At 38.5% G+C, this 23796-nt stretch overlaps 1 protein-coding gene across 2 annotated transcripts in view; it reads left to right on the forward strand.

The window, feature by feature from the left end:
* Nucleotides 1-23796, forward strand: part of Fmn2 (formin 2) — a 265685-nt gene that overhangs the window by 231176 nt on the left and 10713 nt on the right. For both annotated transcript variants that reach the window (XM_050142986.1, XM_050142987.1), the window contains one exon: nucleotides 9780-9929. In XM_050142986.1, coding sequence (XP_049998943.1) covers nucleotides 9780-9929 — 150 coding nt within the window. The remainder of the gene's footprint in view (nucleotides 1-9779; nucleotides 9930-23796) is intronic.

The following is a 23796-nucleotide window of genomic DNA, read 5'->3' on the forward strand; positions in this document are numbered from 1 at the left end:
TTCAATACTTGTTTTCTTCATTACGTTGGATGTCTTCTCTTCAAAATTTTACCTTTTAAAGTTTTGTTTTAGTTGACTCATAACTTCATATTGATGGGGTATAATCAGATACTTATCTATATTTCTAGACATTGTATAGTGATTAGATTATAAAATGATTGGCATATACTTCTCCTCTTACACATTCTTTGTGATGAGAATGAACAGATTCCTGTTGTTTAACAGTTTTAAAATATACATATTCACTACAGTCACCTTAAAGTGCATTTAACACACAAGAACTTATTTCTCCTATCTAACTTGCAGTTAGTCCTCACTGACCAACCTGCCTCCACTCTGTGTTCCTCTTGTCTGTTCCTCTTGTCTGTGTTTCCCTTGTCTGGGATCCATTGTTTTGTTCTCTGCTTGTGATGGGATCAATTTTTAAGATTTGAGGGTTATTATTGACATGCAAGCATTTTTTTTGTCTTCTCTGCTTCAGGTTATTTCTCAGTTATTCGAGGTTTTTTCAAGTTATTTCTCATTTTTTTCTTCATTTCTCTGATTTTTAAAATACTCTTTGTATTTTTTCCCATTAACATCGGCATGTCATGTCATGTTTATGAGCCATTGTGTTACTTCTTGCCTGGTCTTTGTATGTTAAGTGGTCTGTGTTGATTTCATGTTCCTTACTAACTTCTAGTTCTTCCTCTTCACCGAGTCTTTCCTATTTTGAATTCATTTTTATTGCTGTGTTGTTTTATAAACATGCTTCAGCATGTCCCAGGCAACTGTTTTCATTTGTTTCATGGGCGTATGTTCCTGGCAGGTTCTTATTGGTCTGTGAACCCATGGTTTTCTTCCAGGCTTCTTGTTTCTTTTAATAGATTAGCTCAGGAATAAGCCTCAGTCTTTCTTTCTTTCTTCCACGGTCTCATTCTTTCTTTCCGACAGCCTCTTTTCTGTCTTCTTACTATATCTTCCCTATTACTTACATATTTATTTGACCACCACAAAGAATCTACTGCAGAATGAAAGACTATAGTATCTATTTAAATTGTTTTTCTAGTTTCCATTATTAAAATAGAAAAAAATGTACTTTTCAGCTCTAGTTTTTGATACAAGTTCTCACTTTTTAACACAGAGTGGCCTAGAAGTCACTTGATAGCCCAGCCTAACCTCAAACTGGCTGCGATACTCTCACCTCAAATCTAGATGCTGGATGCCATGAATGAGCCATCATACACAACTCAATGCTTACTTATATTTCATTCTTTTTTATACTTTCTTTGTTAAATCAGACATAATTGGTACATCATATGCAATAGAACCTGCATGTTCTCTTCAGTAAGTAATTACCAAGATGTGTATTACAGCAATTTCTTGTGCATGGTGACACTTGCCTATAATCTCAGTACTGGAGGCAGAAGCAAGAGGATCCTCAGGTCCAAGGCTAGCCTTAGACACACAGTGAGATTAGTTCTCACCACTGTCACTCGGCCATGTCCTGCCACAAACCATTCTATGACCTCAACCTATTTGCTCCATCACATTAGAGAGAGGATCAAAGTTCTGATTTCTGCCAATCTAGATTAACTTTATATATAAACCACCTTAATATGACATATATAATTTTCACTTCAGTCTATTCTACATGTGTTTGTGAGATTCATTGAAGTGTACATATTACTAGTGTCTTTTATATTACTAAGCAATATTTAATCATACTCATTGATAACTGTTTTTCCATTTTCTCATTGATGGACATCACGGTATCCAGTTTGGGGTTATTGTGTGGGGTTATTTTCATTCTTCATGGAAATAATACATGGGATTACATTTTTGGGGTCATCTAAAGCATTCATTTAGCTTCCTAAACAGTCAAACTGCAAAGCTGCCTAACATTTTACACTTTCACAAGCAGCAAGCTGTGTTTAAACTGTTATCGTTAACTTCTGTCATTGTCAGGGATTTTATTTAACAAGTTCCTATGGTTTTGAAATGGCACCATTTTGTTGTCCTAACTCATGTTTCCTTAAGCAAATGTGATATTAGACATATTCATGAGCTTGTGATTTGTTAATACTCTCTGCTCAAGTTTTTTTTTAAGCTCCTTATTTATGATTTGTGTGCATTCTCTACAGATTCCCAGAGTCTTTTGCAAGATGCATGGATGGAGAATATTTTCTCCTGTGATTTTTGTGGTCATTTCTTTGAGTATATTCTTATGAATAAAATTTATTTTTGTAAAGTCCAATTCATCATCAACTTTTTAAAATTAGTATTGGATCTTTTCAAATTTCTTTTAAAATTATGATACAGTGTTTGTTATTCTGTTAATGTAATGGTTGCTTTTTGATTGTTAGCAGCATTTTGTCTCTATAGGATGAACTTTGACTGGCCATGAGATATTATCCAATTTAGAAATTACTGTATCATACTTGGTAGTGTCTTATCATGGATGATTTCTCTTCTATTCATAAAGGCTCACTTAGCTAATGTGTCTTCCTTTTTTATGATGTCTGCTTTGGCTTTTAATATCTTCCCTTTGTTTTTTGAAAGTGTTCATCTAAAGTTGATTTCGTTTCCTTATCCAATGTTTGGTAACCTCTCTCTGAAGCAATTTTTACCAGAAGTATTTTGAAAATGGTAATGATTTTGAATTAAAGTTTATAAAATGTTACCTCTTTGTTAAAAAGTAATTCACTGAAAACAATCACAGTTTCTTAAATATAGAACTATTTATCATCGCTATCTCATTTTTCAGTTTTAGTTACTTTTTTAAAGGATTTTTCATTTTTATCTGTGGCATCTAGTCTATAGTTATAGATCATTTAAAATATTTTGTCATTTTATTTTTAAGTAATTGACAAAAGTGACTGAACTTTGATCATTGGTATTAGAAATTTATATCTTATCTATTTTCTAAAATCACTTTTAGTAGAGATTTATCAATTTTAATATATTTTTCAGCAAAGCAAATTCTGACATTCTTTTTCTGTAAAGTTCGGTTTTTGTTATGTAGTGTTTTAAACAGTGCATTTTTAAAATATACCTCTGCATCTTACTTGTTCTTCTGTAGGTCCTTGAGATGGAGGCTCCATTTCTACCTTTCTTCTGTAATCTCGGCTTTTTAAAGCAATGAATTTTTCTCTGCTGTGTTACCTGCATCGTCTGTATGTGGGACTGTTTGGTGTGCTCTTATAAATGTCACCATTAGCTGCAGTATTCACTTGCCAGTTAGGTCTGTGTATTGACGAGTATACTCAAACATGCTCTACATTGAGTAATATTTTTGTGTAGTTCTGTCAATTCTTCAACCTAAAAGAAAATGTCCAAGTATCTAACTCACTATTTGGTTATCTTTTCTTTTTAGTTCCACTGGGCTTTAGTTTGGAGATGTTTGTGAAGACTATGCATCTTTCTGGTTGTGGTTGCTCTTTCACATTTTGAATCTTTTCTTACTGGTCACATATCTATTTATGCTGGTTACATCTCCCTGGTGACTTTTTTTATCATAATGACTTAATGATATCATAATGACATAATGATATCATAATGACAGATATTTTTATCATAATGGCAGATATGCTATGTAATGTTTGTCTTGAAGTTCACCCTCTCTCAGATATTAAGTGAAATGAGACTGGTTCCTCTGCATTTAATGTTTGAATAGCATCCCTTTTTCATGGTAGTCATGTTCTCTTGTTTACTTCTATATGAAAGCAATTTTACTGAGTTCAAAAGGAAGACATACCCTAATTGCTTTCTAGTTTCACCAGTCTGTATCAGGGATTCTTGAACTATTTATACTCAAGCCTGCATTTTGCCCAAGAAACTGTTGTGTGACTTCAGATATACTAACATGTAAAATAGGTGCTTAAATTAAAAAATTACTGATAAAAACAAAAGTAATAAAACTGATCATATTTAGAATTGACATTACATAAATTCCATCCAAATTAGCTATTCTCATTTAATTGTTCCATTTTCAAAAATCATACAGAGACCTAAATTCCTCCATAGTAATAGTGTTTCTCATTTTTTTAATGTGGGAAAAACTCTCTTTTATCCACTTCCTCTTTTTAAGAATTCCCAATTGTCTTACCAAATCTGGCAACAATGTCATTGAACTACGAGGTGTAGCACAGCTGAGCAGAGAACACAGGTGTTGAACAGCGGGCTGAGAACAGCTGCAACTGCTAGAAGGGAGGCATAGCTGAGCTTGGCAGCCCAAGGAGAAGGGGTGTAGGAAAAGCCTGAAACCCATGTATGGGGAGAGAGAGAGAGAGAGAGAGAGAGAGAGAGAGAGAGAGAGAGAGAGAGAGAGAGAGAGAGAGAGAGAGAGAGAGAGAGCTGTCTGAAAAGAGTACAAAGGATTGTGTGGAATAAACAAGTATAGCAGGGGCTGCCTGAAGGCAGAGTCAGCTGGTCTGGGGTAGATAAGTCTTCGGGTATTTGGAGCCCAGGTGCCTATGGAGTTTGTTGCAGAGAGGCTGCAACACCAACAACAAAAATCAGAAACTTGCTTAGAGGCTGAGGAAAAAATGAAAGAAAACCTATCCAGGTGTAGCAGTGACTCTGGGAGGAGCCTCGGGTGTGGTTGCAAAGCCACAAGTAAGCGGCTTTTTCGTGAATTCGTACACCTTGTTAGGTTAAAATAAGGGTTAAGATAGAAGTTTAAAAAAAACTTAATAAAACAGATCATAGATATATTCATATCGAGACAGAGGAATTTAATGAGGAACTAATTTCAGTGTTACATTATAAGGTTAGATAGAACCAGCCAAAGGTTTTCAAGCAACAAACTTTAATTTATCCAATCACCTTATAGGAACTATCAAATGATTGATATCCTCAAGGCTATGCAAGAGTTAAGTAGACTCCAGTGAAAATGTTAGATTTAAAAAGATTCAAGGAAGTGATAGTCTGATATGGCATGTATTTAACTTTTGTGAAGCAGATGTTAAAATCGTGGTCAGCTTGCAATAGAATAATCCCTAGAGACTGAAGAGACTTGGTTAAAGTTGTCTTGAAACCTGATCCTCAATTACAATGGACAGCATGGTGGAAAGAGGAGGCTAAGACCATTGAACAATTAAGTAGGGCTAGAATTCTGGAAATCTCCCAAGACCAACTTCTTGGAAAGAAAAATTATGCTTATATACAAAGACAATATCTATATGATGACCACATCTTAGATTTATGCCCCATAGCACCTATGAATGTTTGGGACATATTTGGAAAAGTAGTAAAAGAAATTGAATAATTTACTAAAGTTATTCAGGGTCCAAAGGAAGCCTCCACAGATATTTTTTTGTAATGAATGACTTACTTAGCAGTAAATAGAATGATACCAGATTTAGAAGCTAAAAAAATAGTAATTGAATCTCTGCTTTTTGTTAGCTTTTGTTTTTGTTTGGTTAACTTTTGATGACTACTTCTATTTCATTAGGGATTATAGGTCTATTTAAATTGTTTATCTGTTCTTGATTCAATTTTGGTATGTGGTACCTATCCAGAAAATTGTCCATTTTTTTGAAAATGTCCAATTTTATAGAGTACGTGTTTTTTTTTTAAGTATGGCATAATAATTCTCAGAATTTCCTCTGTGTCTATTGTTATTTCCCCCTTTTCATTTCTGATTTTGTTAATTTGCATATTCTTTCTGCCTTTTGGTTAGTTTCAATAAAGGTTTGTCTATCTTGTTGATTTTCTCAAAAAAAAATTACTGATAATAAATTATAAAGAAAAATTTTTAAACCTTCAGTATATTTCTTAGTTCGGGTTACTATTGCTGTAATGGTACACCGTGACTAAAAGCAATTTGGGGTGGAAACTGTTTACTTTTCTTACCCTTTCTTACAGTTTGTCATCAAAGGTAGCTAAGGCAGGAACCCAGAGGCAGGTGCTGATGCAGAGGCCATGGAGGGGTGCTGCATACTGGCTTGCTCCTCATAGTTGCTCAGCCTGCTTTCTCACTGCACCCAATACCACAAGCCCAGGATAACTCCAAACACATTGGGCTGGGTCTTCTCACATCAATAACAAATATGACCAGGTTCTCAGTCAGCCATCATCAGAGAAGCATTCTCTTCTAGGACACGGGAACTAACACAGAGACTCACAACTGACAGTGTGCAAAGAGTGAGAGACTAACTGAGAGGCCTACGTCAAGTCCTTCCTCTCAGGACTCAGGGAACTATGCAGAAGAGAGGCAGAAAGGTTGGGGAAATCAGAGGAGACAGAGAGTGCCAAGAAAACAGCGCCTTTCCCACACAGTAGGACTGACACACACATCCACTCATGGAGACTGCAGCAGTATGCACTGAACCTGCTCAGGTCCAAGCCAGCGGGAGTTGCAGCACTGAGAAGAGGAAGTGAACATGAGCCTCCATTCCTAACCCAAATTCTTACAAAGAAAAAGTCAGTTTTCTCCACTGGAATTTCACTGAGTATGCAGACAATACTTAAGGCAGGCCCCATGCTCAGCAGTTCATGGCCTGCACAAAATGAACTCAGTGATGCGTTGGGAGATCTTTTGTCTCACAATGCTTACTTTGAGCATTTTTTCACCTTTTTTTTACTTGTGTATTATGATTCTAATTTTGTTTTTCTAAGGTGTGTGTGTGTGTGTGTGTGTGTGTGTGTGTGTGTGTGTGTGTGTGTATTCTACCATTTGTTAAACCCAGGTCAGAAACTCAACCACAGTTTTAAAAATCAGACATTCTCCCACATTACAATCAGAGGTCCATCGATTTGGTACTTCCATGTTGAGGAGTGACAAATGATAAAATATTAAACGATAAATAATTAAACAATTATGTTCTATATGTAATAGCAGAAAATATCAGGACTGTAGATCCCCAGCATCCATTAAAAGGATGTAGCAGCATCTATCTGGTGACCTGGCAATGGGTAAGGTATGGGGGTACAAAGGGAAGCAGATCTCCATGGCTTGCTAGATGGTAAGTTGAGTTCAGTGAGAGGCTATCTCAGAAGGTAAAGGGTAGCGTGATAGCATAAAATACTAAAAATCTTCAAACTCTGGTCTTCACCTGTGGGCATAACCTCTACCAGCAAATATAACCTCATGTGCCAACATATACACATGATCACATGCATAAAACACACTCAAATGATAATTTTAAAATAAAATAAATAATCCAGTATTAGAATTAGTTTTAATATTTATATTTAATATGTAGTATAAATTCATAATATGAAGATATAAAATGAATTTGTGTAAAAATATTCAAAAGACAAGTTGGAGTTTTATTTTCCCTATGACATGACAAAATTCTTAAAATCTGTTGCTGATGAAAAAGTTACTAATGTCATTAAATGGTTTTCCCATGTAGCAAGTTAGAGTTGGAATTCATTTTTTCCACATATTTTCACTCAAATCATATGTCTCTACCTTTATACCATGTTGCTATGATAAGATGTTCAAAATATTGCAAGCTGGCTGAGTGGGTGGATGAGTTATTATAGCTTCACAAACTGGACTCCTCTGTAACAACAGAATAATTGAACAGTCAAATAATTTGACATAGGCCTGATAGATTGCAAATAGTCTCCAGGAGCAAAGGCACATGAGCAGGTCTCCCTGCGAGCATATCTGTATTGACTTCATTAGCTTTCAGAACTAGATCTGTCTTACACCGTTTGTGCTCTCTGACATCTACACACTGCAACTGTGCCGGTTGCAGCCCATTCTGTAGACACATTCCCACACCATCACTGTGGCAGGGAGCGTGTGAACTCTCGCAATCAAATGCGCTTCATATCATCACTTCCCAGGATTTGTAGACTACACCGTGTCATCTCCCAGCTAGGCCACGAAGGGAGGATGACTGTAATGTCCCAGAGCCACACATACAATCAAGACAGTATTGCCTTCTCTTCCTGGAAGACAAACACTGGTATTCCTAAGCATCTTGCTGCTCAGGTACAGTCATGTTATAAATTTAGACAGAACAGATTCACCACACATTAGTTAACCCGTAGTCACAGGTGGCTATGAACTTGTGTTTGGTTTTGTTTGTTTGCTGGTGATGAAACCTAGGACTTTGAGCATGCTAGGGAGGTTCTCTATTGTGGAATTATTTTCTTACTGAGTCATCAACCACCAACTTTTGGGGTGTGTGTTTATGTGTGTGTGTGTCTCTGCGTGTCATGTCTGTATGTATATGTGTGTCTTTGTGTTTGTGAGCATACATGCATGTATGAGCCAGAGGTCAATGTTAAGTATTTTCTTCAATTGCTCTCTACCCTATTTTTGGAGGCAGAATCTCTTACAGCGCTGGGACTCATTAAGAGATCTGGGTTGCTGACAGGAGAGCCTCAAGGATTCTCCTGTCAGCATCTCCTTGATGTTAGCATTACAGGTGTGAGCCACAACCACAGCTTTTTACATAGATGGTGGGTCCTCATGCTAACAAAGCGGGCACATTACCAACGGAGCTATTCTCCCAATCTCTCCACTACCAACTGTTTAATCAACACTGTTCAGTCTCTGGGGAGAATGCCAAAGCTGGCCATGCTGGCTCCATTTCCAGTTATGATGGCTGGGTATTGGAAAAAGTTTTCAACTAATGTTAATCTAGGTTCGGGTGAGCTTTATTGACTACAATATCACGACTCTGTGGTTCTAAATTTTATTTTTGTGTTTGCTATTCACATAAACCTTCTGAGTAAGCTCATCATAATGACCTCAACGTTTAAATGTTCACATTATTTTATAGCAAAACTTCTAAATCTGCGACATGATAAGTTTAACATATTTTCATGTATATTCATGCCTATATTTATTTGTTCACTTTTTTAATTATTAAGGAAAATTAAGTTGCCTTCTAAGTTTTTCTTTCAGTCCTGGCCATCAGACAAAGGGAAAGCAAAGATAAGCTTTATTTGCACACCACTACCACTCCTTGGGTTGCTCTTCTGACCCTCTGTGACATTCTGTGACCTGCTGCCTAGCTTCCCTCAACATTCTTGACATAGTAAACTATTGGCCAGGCTCCTGTTTAGGGAAGTGATTTCATGACATGAGAGGCTTTTGTCAAGTTTTAAGCCTATTGTTTACTAATTGCATGTTCTTTGTCAAATAGCCCTTTTGAAACTTGAGCATTTATGTAACCATAATACAATAAACCTTCTGAGTCACATGAGCTGAAAACTAGACCTGATCAGTCCACTGTTGCTATGTCCACTGTGTGCAAAATGCTGCCTTGTTGTCTAGATAGTAGACTTCATTTGTGTCTCCTAGGTCTTCTCTTCCCCTCCTGCAGTCACCAACATAAGAATGTGAATAAAATACGCATGGAATTATATAGACATAGAATACATATTAAATTAGTGAAAAGAAATGATACGTTGTTTGTTTAGAGTTTAAAAAGCGAGCTTAGGGTCATCATCATTTCTCAATGCAACCCCATGTTGACCACAGTTCATCCCCGAAATATATCAGATGCATTGTGACTCATTGGAAATGGAATTTACCAGTGGTCATTTTCAATATTGAGACAGTTTTTGTTCACTACTCTTATCTTCAACTAAAACTCTACTGTGAAAGCACAAAGAACAAATGTTGGTACATTAGTCAGATATACCATATTGGAAATATCCCATATTAGAAATACCCCATGTTAGAAATTACTGTTGGTACATGGAGAGTTAGAATCTTTCTGGTAATAACAATTGTGCATGAGTGAAATCAGCATTTGGATGGAGAAGGAATATCCCATATTGGAAAGTAATCATAGCTTTTATGTTCATGTGTTCGTATGCTTTGACAGCTTTTTGGAGACCACAGCCTACTACTTCATGAAACCAAAAATTGGAGAGAAGGAGGTGTCCCCAAATGTTTTCTTCAGTGTCTGGCATGAATTCAGCTCTGACTTTAAAGACTCTTGGAAAAAGGAGAACAAACTGATTCTGCAAGAGAGGTAGGTATTTTCATTTTCACAATGGCATTTAAAACTGGTATTTTATTAAGTGTGACTCCACTGGGGGTTGCCAATTTTTATAGCATGAATGAAATCTTTGATGGCCCTCACCCTGGGATAGCAAGTTGAAGAGGTGCTGATACTTGGCAGGACTTGGAGTTTGACTAAGAGGAGTGTGGGCGAGGCTGTGATGCTGCAGAGAATAGCGGAGGGTCGGGGCAGTGCCATTGTCTATTAAAATAAGTTCTATTGTGAAGAAACCACAAAAAGAAAAGCCATATGAAAGACTGAATAACCCTATAGGGAGAAACCTTCTCCTCTCTAAAGACTGTTAGCAAAGGCTGGTAAGGTCAGAGGAATAGTTTCTGCTTGCTTTTGCTCCACTCATGGTATATTGTCAGTTTCATCAATTCATCCCCAAATTTTACCCAGATGTCTCCCCAAACCATAGATGATCATGCTTTTTGAAAAGATCCCTCAAGATTCTTGTGGAATTACAACACATTTCCTAAAATAAATCTGTTCAAGAATGAAGAGAAATTTTTCCCTCTTGAGTATATGGGAAATAACATCTCAGGGATTATGAAATTCCACAAAGGCATATTAAATATTAACTCATGAAGAAAGCTAGCCCTCCCAGGGCAGCCTCCCCAAATAGCTTGGTCTAGTGGGAACATGAAAGAGAAACATAATCTACCCAGAAAGCAAATCCTAACACAGAACCAATTAGTCCACTTCCTCACATCCCTGCTCTACCAATGGCTTTGCTGTAGTTCTTTAGAGGGCTTACATCCTGAGGGACCTGGTTCATCTCTGCTACAATACTCCACAGTTTTCTGCTTAGTGTCTTCAGGCTGGTCTGTTTGCACATGCACCTAGTTTTCATCTATGAGTAGGCTTCCCCCATCTCCTTAAGTAAACAGAGTTAATTGCTAGCATTTATTGTGCATATACATGATGCAAACATGGGCTCACAACCCCAATTAAAGCTGTACATCTCCTCTTGTAGCTCACTGTCCTCTCAAATCTAGCCTAATCAGTCAGTTCCAGGCTCAATGAGAGACTCTATGTCAAAAAAAAATAGGATGGAGAAACAATTGTGGAAGTCACCCGAAGTCAACCTCCAGCCCCCACATAGGTTCATGTGTACCTGTACACACATATCTACACACAAACACACACACGTATATCATACACCAAAGACAGTTGTACTCCAATCAGTGTTCTGCCATGCGTTCATTTGCATTCTCCCTTCGTGCATGTATTAAATGGTATTTTTATTTTCTACCCACCAGAATGCTTGCTCAGTTTACATGGCTATAAAGGAGAGACGTTTGTCAACCCCAGCACATTAATGTATGTCCCTTCTTGAATCTCTCAATTTAATTTTTTCGCATAGAAAAGCATCTGAAACCCACTCACTTTGTTGCTGGAAGTGGTAAGCATAGCATTTCAGATAGAACAGTTATTGGTAGCCTTTATTAAACTTGGGACTTAGATGAAGACAGAATTGGTCTGATTTGGGCATCAACAAGACAGGAATAAGTACAAGAGCAGCTGTCCTAAAATATATCAAGTGAGTAAGCGTGTCACAGATGCTGTGGGCAAGGTGAACTCAATTATCATTTTTTCCTCTGTCACAAGACAGAATATAAATGCTGGTAAGAAGATGCTGTCTGGTGGAAAATGTCAAAGCTCACAGATTCAGAAACACTATTCCCTAAAATCACTTCTAATCTCTGTTCAACACACCTGAGAAGTTCCGTTTCTAGGTGACATTAACAACCCCAGTCTTACCATATTGAGACAAGATCAGCTTTGCTTTTTAACTCCTTTAACCAACCAGACTTTGTTCTGATGTCCTAGACTCATTCCTAAGGGCCTTTGTACACACAGATGATGACTGTATATCATTGCTGCTGTATTGTAAATAGGTTGAATCTGAGTGCTCCTAAGTATCTACTTGCACTTCTACTACATTTGCTTGTGATAAAGGGCTACAGCAGAACACGCATCCAGCCAGGAGGGACTGACCTTGGTCTGCCTCTCAGTAAGTGTTGACCAGGTTGCCACGAAGGGCAGGGCCATTGATCAGAAGAGTGTTTTCACAGGGTTGCCCCTTTGCTCAAACCCATATACACTACATAAGTAAAACAAAAATGAGATGTCCCTGTTTGAAAATGAACAATTTCAAAATAACTAAGTATTAAGGCAGACCAGAGTCATTCTAAGAGCTGTGTGCCAGACAAACGACTGTCTAAGTTCTCTACCTGCCTGACATCACCTTAATGTCATTTCTATAGTAATAGAAACTCTGTGCCTGGGACTTGACAGGCAATGGGGAAAGGATGAGTTCAAAGTTTGAAACTCTGACTCACTCACATCATACGAGTAGAAACTCCAAAAAAATTTAGACAGTAATTTAAGCTGTTCCCCTGATAGTTTATTCATTCTTCTGTGCTCCTGAATTATTTGCTATCACCAGCATATTTTATTTAAAACCAATTCTTTATTATATAACAGCTTATTTCCAGTGTTTTATTCCATGCTATAAATTGTCTTGCTTCCATCATAGTATTTATTTCACAGTGAGAAGGCTATTGTCCGTATTTCTGGGAGAGCATTTACCTGTGACTTACCCACGATGTTTTCCCTTGGTGCATCTGTATATCTTTACTGACTGTACCTGTTACATCACTGCCAGGGATATGGGCATGAGAGTACAAATATAGCTCACTAGAGTAATGAATATGTGTTTTTCCAACATAATTATAAGTTGATCACTGTGGGGCACAAAACCCTTCTCCAAATACCTTGAGCAAATGAGAGCTCTTGTTCAGACAGTTGGGCCACAAAAGGGTGCAGGAGGAACTTACCTGTGAAATGCCCAGATGCAGAACTCTCCTGGCACTCAGTGGGTTGGGCATGCATCTCTGGACCACTCTTTCTCTGCTTTTATTTTTCTTTCAAAACAACAACAATAGCAAAAGCTATTTCATCATGTGAATAGATATTTTGCCTGCATGTCTGTGAACCAGGTGGCTACACTGCCCACAGAAGCAAGAACCCAGAAGAGGGCACTGAATTCTCTATAACCAGACTTACAGATGGTTATTAGCTGCCATGTGGATGCTGGGATTCACACCTGATTCCTGTGGAAAGGCATTCCCCTTTGTTTCTTTTTAAATGTCTTCTCTCTGTCTTTCTCTTTTTTCCTCCTTCTCTCACTTCCTGTCATCCTCTTTCTGTCTTCCCCTCTCCCCTCCTCCTTTTCACTCCCTTTCCATGATCACAGTCTACTCCCGCTATCTTCTGTGGGATCCTTTAATTTTCAAGCCAAGCTTTTTCTTTAGCAGTTGGGATTCATGTCCTGTGGCCTTCATGAGTAGCCATGACTAACATTTTTATAACTCAGACATAGGAAGCACTATCCAGCACCCTCTAGAAGAATTCCAGGGCAAACTCCAAAGGAACACTGGCCAGCTTTGACTGTACTACTTTGGTCAGACAGGAGCTATCACAAACAGCTCAGCTGCACTTCAACTCAGGTCCCTTCATAACAGTTTCTTTTGGAGGAGGGGAGGGAGAAACAAGGGGAAAACAGTTTCAAGAAAGAAAGAAAAAGAAAGAAAGAAAGAAAGAAAGAAAGGAAGGAAGGAAGAAAGGAAGGAAGGAAGGAAGGAAGGAAGAGAAAAAGTAAACTGCTACCTCAGTTTACTGAACCTGTAAAAGGTATCCATCTAATTGCTAAAATGATTTCGCATGTGCTTTGTGAAGGGAAGATGTGAACAAATGTCTCTTTTCCCCAGCTAGGGCACCAATGGCAGACCAAAAAAAAAAAAAAAAAAGGTTTCGTTCAAGTCTAGCTCAGCAAAGCAGTGAGTTGGGGGATTTATTGTAGTATGACGTGATACTTACTGGAGCACAGCTAGCATAAAGACAGCTGTATTCTCAAGAGGCCCATCCTAAATCGGCAGTGACTCACAAAAGCTGCATCCCTGAAGCTTCCTCTTGCCCAGCTCACCAGCAGCTCAGATGATTGGAGAGTCATGTATCCCCAGCAAGTGTTATGCTATATAAATTATATATAACTTTACACACACACACACACACATATGTGTGTGTATGTGTATGTACATATAAAACTATAAGGAGTTGCCTTGTGATTCCTCTAACTTCCTGAGCCTAGTAGGTTTCAGTTACTCCCTGAGTTTTAAGAGACTGCCTTCAAGAAGGAAATGTTTTGGTTTAGTGTTTATAAATAACCTGAACAATGATATTAGTTATACCATTGAACTTGTTATCCAGATAAAATTTCCATCATCTCATTTGCTATTTATAAATAAATGATTCTTTAAGGTTTTAAGTCATGTATGAATGCTCCTCACCATTTTAGTTCTGACTGATATCTCATTATAGAGTAGAAGAACTCTGCTTTTCTGGAATTGTCTAGATAATTGGTGAGATTTCACTGATATGTTTCCTGATATAGTGAGTTCCCCCTCATTCATGTGGAGTAGATTGGCCTCTTTCTAGTGGGTGGGGTTTTAGTTACCTGCCAGTTATTAGCTCTGGGATTGTCTTGAAGGTCATTTATCCATCAAGAATTACACTTTCCTCACCTGTAAAATGGAGCTGATTACACCTCTCTTGCAGCATCAATGAGTAGACAGAGTGAAGTGATGTGTATATATTCCAGAATCTAAATGTTTAGAGGTTCATATACTGTTTCTCAGTCATTGAGTATAAGTGGTATCCACACTGTATCTTCGATAAGTTGATTTAGTGTATTAATAAGGGATGGCATCATTCTAAGAAAAGAGGGTATAAATGCAGGATATTACTATGACACAGCTGCCTTGTTACTTAGGTCAAATATGTCTGTTCTGCATGTGAGGATGAACTTTTGTTTATAGTTATTGTACTTAGCGTTATGCTTCTATATGAATGTTGTCTGATATGATAGTCTTCTGTATGGACCGCTAACCCACTGGCTTTGTTAAAAGTCAACAACAGAGATGGAACAACAGCCAAATGATTAAGCACACGTTTATATCTTGGTCCCCGATTAACGGTGAGTTAGATCCTAGAAGAAGAGGGTAGGCCGCTCCAGAGCAACTTCGCTTCTCATCTCTGCTTTTATTGTGATTGGAAATTAGTATTCACCCAGAACTGTCAACTGCAAAACTCTGTGGGGTTAGGTTTTTCTTATTCACTCAATACTCCATGAGCTTCACTAGGCACTGAAGGGTTCAAGCCCTCCGTAGGCAGTCTCATCTTCCTTGATTACCGTCTAGCACTGAGCAGTGTAACATTCCGCAGAGAATGAGGAGGGCTGAGGTCCAGCCGGAAGACTCTGGGTACAGAGCGCAGAGCCCTTGCAGGACTTTTTAAAGACAGGTTAAAGCACTAAAATGATTTTAGACAACAAAATCTGTCTGCCTCCAGAAAACTGGTGCCCAAGCTCCATGAAGTGTGGTATACCCAACCATGATTTCATTTTTAATCAGTAAGACATTTTAATTCAATAAATCAATTGAGACATTAGTGTGAGTTATGTTTAAAATGTTGTCTAACTTCATTTACTGGTTCATTTTACTTCAAGGCAGGTAGTCTTTGATGAACCAAGAGAAGGGCTAGTTACCCCTTTAATTGCACAAGCCTGTGGCAATCAGTCTGTGTTCAGCCCAGCTGAGGTCTGTAATTAGAGAGAAATGATTAGGATGTTTGTTCTTACAAAGTCATATATTTTATTGGATATATCTTTTGCCATGCTGAAATTCTTTCCAAAATTTGTACTTAAGTGTACTGTATGTTCAGATTCAGATTTAGGTACGATGCTAGCATAGATAAGTTTGAGAAAGATGAAACCACCTTCATGGCAATTGAAAATAAGTATCAATGGATATAGATAAGTGAAATTCCCATCACCCATCTTTTCTAAACAGGATCTCATAGAGCCCAGTCTGGCCTCTAACTCACTAGATAGTCAACTACGACCTTAAACCCCTGACCTTGGTGGAATCATGGGTATTTACCAATGTAGTTGCCATGGTAGAGACTGAACTGAGAGCTTTGTCCTGCTGCTAGGCTGCTTTACCAGCCCCAGCCCATCGACATCCCAGCTGCAGAAAGGCCCTCCACCTCTGTGCTGGTGTATGGTCGTAATAATGCGCTGGCTGATATTTGCTCAAGAAATGACTAATAGAGCTATTTTCTTCCTATTGCCAACTCTCTAGCACTTGAGCTTTGGCAAGACAGTTGACAAACAAGATTGCCAAGTGGTAAAAGGAAACTAAGTATGTGCGGGGAGTCTGCATCCTTGGCTGGTCCTAATTTACATACGTTAAGGTTGTACCAGGCAGGGCAGTTTGTTTTGTGATTATTTATACTCATCCATATGTCAGGCAATATGTCTAGCTATACAGATCTTGCCCTCTGATTAGAAAAATAGACAATAAATGAAAGCACATATCTAAGCTATGGGTTTAGAAAATAAAGAAGGATCAGAAGTTGAAGATCATGTTGTAAAAGGAATAGCCAGGAGACCTTTCTGGAAAGGCAAGGTTTTGGAGTACTTATGAGTTTAAGATTCTGGTGATGTGTGGAGATGGACAGAGAGATGGCACTATGACATGTGAGCATTCCAGGCAGAGGGGAAAGACAGTCAAAACACCCAGGCAGAAGCGGTTGTGTGTTTTCCAAGAAAGATGAGCAATAAAAAGAAACTGATGAAGTGTGTTGGGACTTCGCAGTCCAGAGCATGATAGATTCCTCATGAGTGATAAACTTTTATTAGCCATCAAGTAGAAGATCAGCAGCTTGGCTGGAGTGGGCTCTGATAGGATGTGTGTGATGCGATCATTCCCTATAATATGGGCAGTGCATCAGGGAGCCGCTATGAGAAAGACGTTAGGAAATCACTGTGGTGTAGGTGAAAGATGTGGCGCTCTAGGCTGAGGTCACGGAAACTGAAGGAATTGAGGATGCAAGGTACAGTGTTGTTTGGAGGAAGCATCTACACAGGCTTGGTGGCCCCTCTTTGGAGGGGTATGATTCAAAGTGTCTGCTCAGGCACAACCAAGCTAATGTCAGTTGAGTTATGAGAGATTCAGGAAATAAGTCCGCCTGCCCTGTCTTCTCCTAAAACTGTTTTCTTCAACTCTGGATAGTAGCACATTCTTTTTGTAAATCTTAGTTCTCCTAGAAGTCTGTATACATCCGGGGTGGGGGTGGGAGGCACCTACCTAAGAAAGAAACCTAAATGGCTTCTTTGTCTTGCCATGCCTTGGGGAAATTTTTCTCAAATTTTCTCAAATGCTTCTTGAGTTCTATAAGAATAAAAAAGAATATAAGAAAGAAAGAAAGAAAGAAAGAAAGAAAGAAAGAAAGAAAGAAAGGATGTATGTGAGCTAAAGATATCAGTTAGTAGTGGTATGTTTGCCTAGCATGCACAAGGCCCTAGAGGGAAAGAGGGGGAGGGAAAATAGGAGGGAGGGATGGGAACAAGAAGAAACAGAAAGAGGGAGGCTTGGAGGGAAAGCTTCCCATTCAAAAGCTGAAGCAGCCCTCAAGAGTTGTAGTTAACACTCCCAAGTAGAAAATTAACACCCAAGCAAGAAAACAGCTCGTTCGGAAGTATATCTGCTCACGGGGTATTTAAATGCTGTCCTTTTCTGAGTGAGTTTGTGGAGCTTGGGAGGTACCCGGGCCACTCGCTGTTTCCCATCAGCATTCGTTGAAAGTATTTTTGATGATTTAGCCAAGTTTATAGTAGAAATATCTTAGATCAAAATATACGTCCTGGAAAATATGAGTCAAAATTATCCCTCAAAAATAGTATCTTTTAACTTCCATGGGCTGAAAACTGCCCCTGGAAAAGCAAGATTTTTCAGGGAGGTAATTCCCACTTCCTTTAAGGTACATAATTTCAAGTAATTTCACAGTTATATTCTGTTGCAGGAAGACGAGCAGATCTGTTAGGTTCTTGTAATGGAAAATTAGCAAATATTTGGGTTTGTGAGGGCTTCTGCTGGAGCCTGAACTTTTAAGATAACTAAAGCCTCTGGAATCAAAGTGCTCTCCACATGCCTCCCTGCCATGACACTGCTTGCTGCTGCCTCTGACTCTTTGGGGTGGAAGAATTCCAAGGCAGAAGCCGCTCCTCCATCTGCCTCAGGGATTTCCTCTCAAAAGCTACTGCTTTCCCACTGCTGAAAGGAAGATGTTTGAGAAGTCGAAGGTGATTCTTCTGTACTTAAAAATTGAGACTTTAGAATAAATAATGTCCGATGAGAAACTAGGCTTGAAACAGGTCCGAAGTTGCTGCGGTCATATCGTAGATATTAATCTCTGTATGAAGCCAGTGACAGAGCAGGGCCAAGACATTTGTTCGTCCTTTGTTTGGTTTGGGGTCTTCTGGGAGGAAGGGGGAGGGAGACAGTAATAGAGAAGGACCTTTTTTTTCTTGTGCTTACTAGCAAGCAGACATTCCATGGAAGTTAACCTTGCTGATGTTGAAAGACTAGCTATAAAATTACTGCGCAGTCTTGGTTGTTGACATTTGCAGTCAAGTCAAATGTCCATCAATTGAACTGTAGCCCTCAGGACAAATTAGTCTTATATAAATAGCTTGTGTTTTTTGGTTTATGGAAAAGCTGTTGCTTACAGTTTGCTCCTGCTTGCAAGCGAACTTCAAATTTTAAATCATCATTGTTTAAGTTTTTATAGACAGAATTTTTTTGGCTTTATTCAGGTACACTTGACAGATAAGGTTTGCTCCTGCTTGTAAGCAAACTTTAAATTTTAAATCGTCATTGTTTAAATTTTTATAGACTGAATATTCTTTGGCTTTATTCAGGTACACTTGACAGATTGGATACATGCATACATACAATATACACACATATGACTGGTTATCTGTATACATCCTAAAATAACTGTCATAATCTAGCCAATTGGTATATCCATTATCTCACAGGGTTACACTGATTTTTTTTCCTTTTGTAACAATAATCCTTGAATTGTGTAGTTTTATTTTTACATTTTAAGAGTTATAATGCAAAGCCAAATAAATGAATATACTGTTGTAGCTGATAGAATCCCTGAATTGATATGAAAGCATTTTTACTTTGTAGCCTTTCTAATTTATGTTCAGATTAGCATAAAAGCTCGCCAGAGGCCCTTTCCCTCAATATATTTTAACATCTTTTTATTTTAACCCCATGAGCATTTATATTTTATTGCTTCTATTTTGACTCATTTGTACCTCTACTTCCTGGATAAGGTCTGTAATAACACACCTAGAATCCCTGAGCCCTCCAAACTTTGCAAAGTTTGGAAAGTTTATCTAACCAGCCTTGACTGTCATTGTATCTTGGTGCTGTTAAGCACCCTCTAAATAATCTATCAGCTCTGTCTCCATCCTCTCCACTTTGCTCTGGCCATGTTCCACCTCTGATTGATTCCCTCAGCCCCCCTTTCCTTTAGGACTCACAGTCCAACTGGCACCAAGTATCACACACCCAGTCTCCATGAAAGGCAGTGTCCCTGGCCAGTGTGTCTCCAAAGCTCATTGATCTCCCTCTAGCAAAAGACAGCACAGTCTCCTTGCTTAGCCATTCCCTGAATGATTTAACATCGGATGGAAGGCCATTCAAAATACCTATTAGGGAAGCTGTGCCTACAGAGGGAGGCTCATCTCAAGAGCGGTCACCTCCACATTTGTATAAGGACACAGACAACTCCTGGTATGGTCATCATCTGAGAAGAGATGGCTCCAGGTTCTACCTGGCAAAGGGAAGCTTAACGTGAAGAAGGGAGTCAAGGCATGTTGGTGCCAGAGCAATGTCAGCCAGCGAACCCATTTATCCCTGGGGTATTTCTTGGCTTTTATAATTAAATACTATTTTTGCTAACAGGTATTCTTTTTAATTTAATTTTATTTTATGCATATGCGTGTTTTGCTTTCATGTATGTCTCTTCACACCTTTTGAGCCTTATAATCAAAGACAAAAGAGGACATCAGATCTTTTGGAAATAGGGTTACAGATGGTTTTGAGCCACCATTTGGGGGCAAAAACTGAGCCTCTGTCTTCTGGAAAGCACCCAATACTCTTAAAGGCTAAGCTGTTGCTTCAGCTCCAGGTAGCAGGTAGCCTTAACAGACATAGAATTCTGGCTGTGTTGGTTGTGAGCCTACAGCTGTTTTCTCAGAGGTGGAAAGGACATGGTACCATGAGGTCTCGTCCATCCCTTCTTAGGCTTCAGAAATGTCTTTCTGTCCCTGGAGTGATCCCAGGAGAGAGCATGATTAGAGCATGCCTTAGGGGAGAAATGAGCAGCCCACATTAAATTCACCTGCTGGCTCCTGAGACTATATGGACCCCTTGAGTTTCATTAACCTCAAAATGACCTTTGTCTCCAACAAATTATGAATCAGGAGGGAGTAAAATACTGAGCTACAGAAAGCATGCTTATTTAACATCACATCACCCGAATAACACTGAGGTATAGGACAAGAATATTGCAGTGTTTAGTGAAGAGATGTGATACATACAGCTGCTTTTAAAAATACAGAAAATATGCAGTTATATCAATGATTTAGCATTATACTCTATGCAATTTGATTCTATTTATGTTATTATTAATCCATTCTACAGTATTGGTATCTGAGGTGAGCTGTATTGGTCACCATGTTGAAAATAAAAATTCAAAATTTCATAATATAAGCATTCATTTTCTATCAGATAAACAATGAATATTCACAGAAAACAGGATGGATTCATTTTCCTCATTTAAAATAGTCAGAGCTTAAAGGTTATGTATGGGAATAACTTTTCCTCAGAATTTTACTTTGTCAAAAAAAAATGTGTTGGATATGAGTCTCTAAACCTTGTTAGGTGAGGAAAAAGGAAGAGCCAGTGGGTAAGTGCTCTATCGTGAGCTACATTCCTGACTCTCAGGTTTGTGAGACAGAGTCTCCCAGGACAACCCAGGCTGACTTTGGTACTTGCAGTCCTCTGGCTTCTGCATCTCGAGGACTGTGATTAGCAACATGCACACCACGTCTAGCAGTCTAATCCTCAAATCGTCACGATTATCATCACAGATCTAGACAGCATGTATCTTGCAGAAGTAAAGCACATCAGAGTGTATTCATAATAGAGCTTAATTTTATTATATGGGATCATTTTTAAAGTTTAGGGTTCAAATTCTTAGGCCTAGGGTGAACATTTTTGGAAAGATCGTTTAAATTAAATTTGGCCACTTTAAAGTTTTCCAAGTGTGTGGCGGAGATAAATAAGATGAGACATGGGAGGTGGTTATAGTTCATCAGTTAAGAGAATTTTTGATGCTCACAGATAGCACGAGGTTTCATTTTAAAAGTCAGACTTCATGTGGGTATTAACCCATCCTCAAGTTTTAACACTGATGGATTGGTTTCCTACAGCCTCTCATTCTTCCAGAACTTTCATTCTTACAAAGGCTAAATGTAATAGATGGTAGGAACACTGGATTACACTGTAGAAAACTTGGGTTTAACCTGTGACTTTAGTAGGATATGCACAGCCCTTGACATTGACTTACCACTCTAAGTCTCAGATAGGTCCTCATTTATAAATGGAGCTACTGATAGTATCTAGATTCTGGAGTGGGTTAAATGAACCACTGAATATAAAACATTTAGCACACACTCTCTCTCATCCCCAAACATCTCAGATAGCATTATCACTAGCAAATTCATATCCTAAAGGCAAGAAATTATGTTAGAAAGACTTAACATTGGACCTCAAAGAAGAACAGCCCTATTCTACCTACTGTTCTTTCTAAAGTATGTATTTCCAAGTCATAAATTTGCATGCTGCCAATTATAAAATGGTAAAACAGAGAAATTAACTAAACTTACTTTGCATTGCTTTCCAGCTTGTAGAACTGAATTAGTGATCTCACAAAGATATGATATTGAAGCAACTCATGATATTAGCGGCAAATTTTCAACACAGTGAATGGCTCATTGTAGGCATTAATAGTACCATGGGTCCTTAGAAATTACTACTACTGGGGCAGGCTTGATGGCATTAGCCTATATCCCAGCACCAGGAGTGTTTGAGGCTAGCCTGGTATCCATGGTGAGCCTCAGGCCACTCAAGGCTACATGTTGGAACCCTGTCTCAAAAAATATTCTGGCTATTATTGTGTATGAACACAGTGTGTTCCTCCCCATACAGTGAAGAACTAGACAGAGTGAGGTAGAATTTGGAAAAGCAGAAGAGTGGGGGTGAGGCATAGATATTAGAATGAGATTAGTGAAAAGCAATACATTAAGATAGACAATAGTGCTTAAAACAGAAGGCAGAGAACACAGAGAAACTAGAAATCACTTCTCTGCAGAAACCCCATATTGTCTTTTTAGAAGCAGCAATATCCATACATAACTGGTACAACTAAGGCAGAGGTGTGTTTCCATGGTACCCAGTTCTACAGAATGAACTGAGTGAGCATTCTTTTGTGTGAACCCATAGCAATTATGCAGGTTTGTTCTTTTTCATTTTTTCTTTATCAGCGCATGGCACTCCAGCTAGTTAGCTAGTTATGATTGTTAATATGGATTTTAGTCTATCATATTATAGATCCCCATGTAGTGCAGAGCTATATTTAGACCTTTGGAGAGGGAAGATTGAGCCCCTGTCTCTCTTTGCACATTGCAATCCTCTCATTTAAAAATTAAGCTAGAGCATGAGCAGAACTAGGAACATAGGATTTGGAGTTTAACATAGAAGTGAAGTTGGGTCTGTTTAAAGCAAAAGTTGGACAAGAGCTGGAGGCTAGATAACACTGATGGTGAGTTAGATATAATGGAGAAGAGGGAATTGTTGGTTTTGCAAAGATGGATGGGTGGATGCATGAACGCATGGATAGACAGATGCATGATTGGATGGATGGTTTGATGAATAGATACATGGATGGATGGATGGATGGTTGGATGGATGAATGGATGCATGGATGGATGGATGCATGGATGGACAGATACTGGAAATCACACAATCATTTAAGAAGAATGCTAACCCATCTGAGAAGACTGCAGCACAGTAGTCTTCACTACTACCCACTTGCTAATTTTCTACTTGATCTCTTATCAGTCAATATAAAAGTTCCCACTCTACTCTGCCACTGAGTAAAATCCAGTAGGCTGTTTCACATTCAGATGAGAAAGATGAGGACCAAGCACAATACACAATATCTCAGCTGATGAGAAGCAGGAATGTAACTATCAGAAAACTGATGGGTCATCACAGAATGACAATAAGCTGGTTTCCATAAAGTGTATAGTCACTCACCATGAAAAGTTGTTAGAAGCAGGTTGTTTTATCATTCTGATTTCATAAAAGCTAAGAATTAAGTTCTTATATTCAAAAGCTTGATTCCTAGAGACCATTTCCATTCTCTTCTTGCTTATTTAATGACTTCTCTGATATAAACAAGGGAGTTCACAGACTTTTTTTGTTAAACTATTCTTTTTTCTTTGTGTTTTAATTTTATTCTTCTTTCCTACATTACATCCCAACCACAGTTCCCCTGCCTCCACTCCTCCTAGTCCCTGCCCCACCTCCCTTCTCCCCCAGAGCCACTCCTCCTCTGTTTCCCTTTAAAAAAAAATAAAGAGCAGGTATCCCAGGGATAGCCACTGAACATGGCCTAACAAGATACAGTGAGACTGCACACAAGCCCTACAAACTTTTAAGCATAATAATTATGACTGATAAAGCTTCACTCTTCATCTTGCAGTCTGGAGTCATAATCTCTTATCTACAATTTGAAGACACATACAACCTATGAAACAAAAATATTATTCATTCACAGATTT

This window comes from Alexandromys fortis, unplaced genomic scaffold, assembly GCF_014885135.2.
Source record: "Alexandromys fortis isolate MF-2015 unplaced genomic scaffold, M_Fortis_MF-2015_v1.1 scaffold_51, whole genome shotgun sequence".
Taxonomy (NCBI): domain Eukaryota; kingdom Metazoa; phylum Chordata; class Mammalia; order Rodentia; family Cricetidae; genus Alexandromys; species Alexandromys fortis.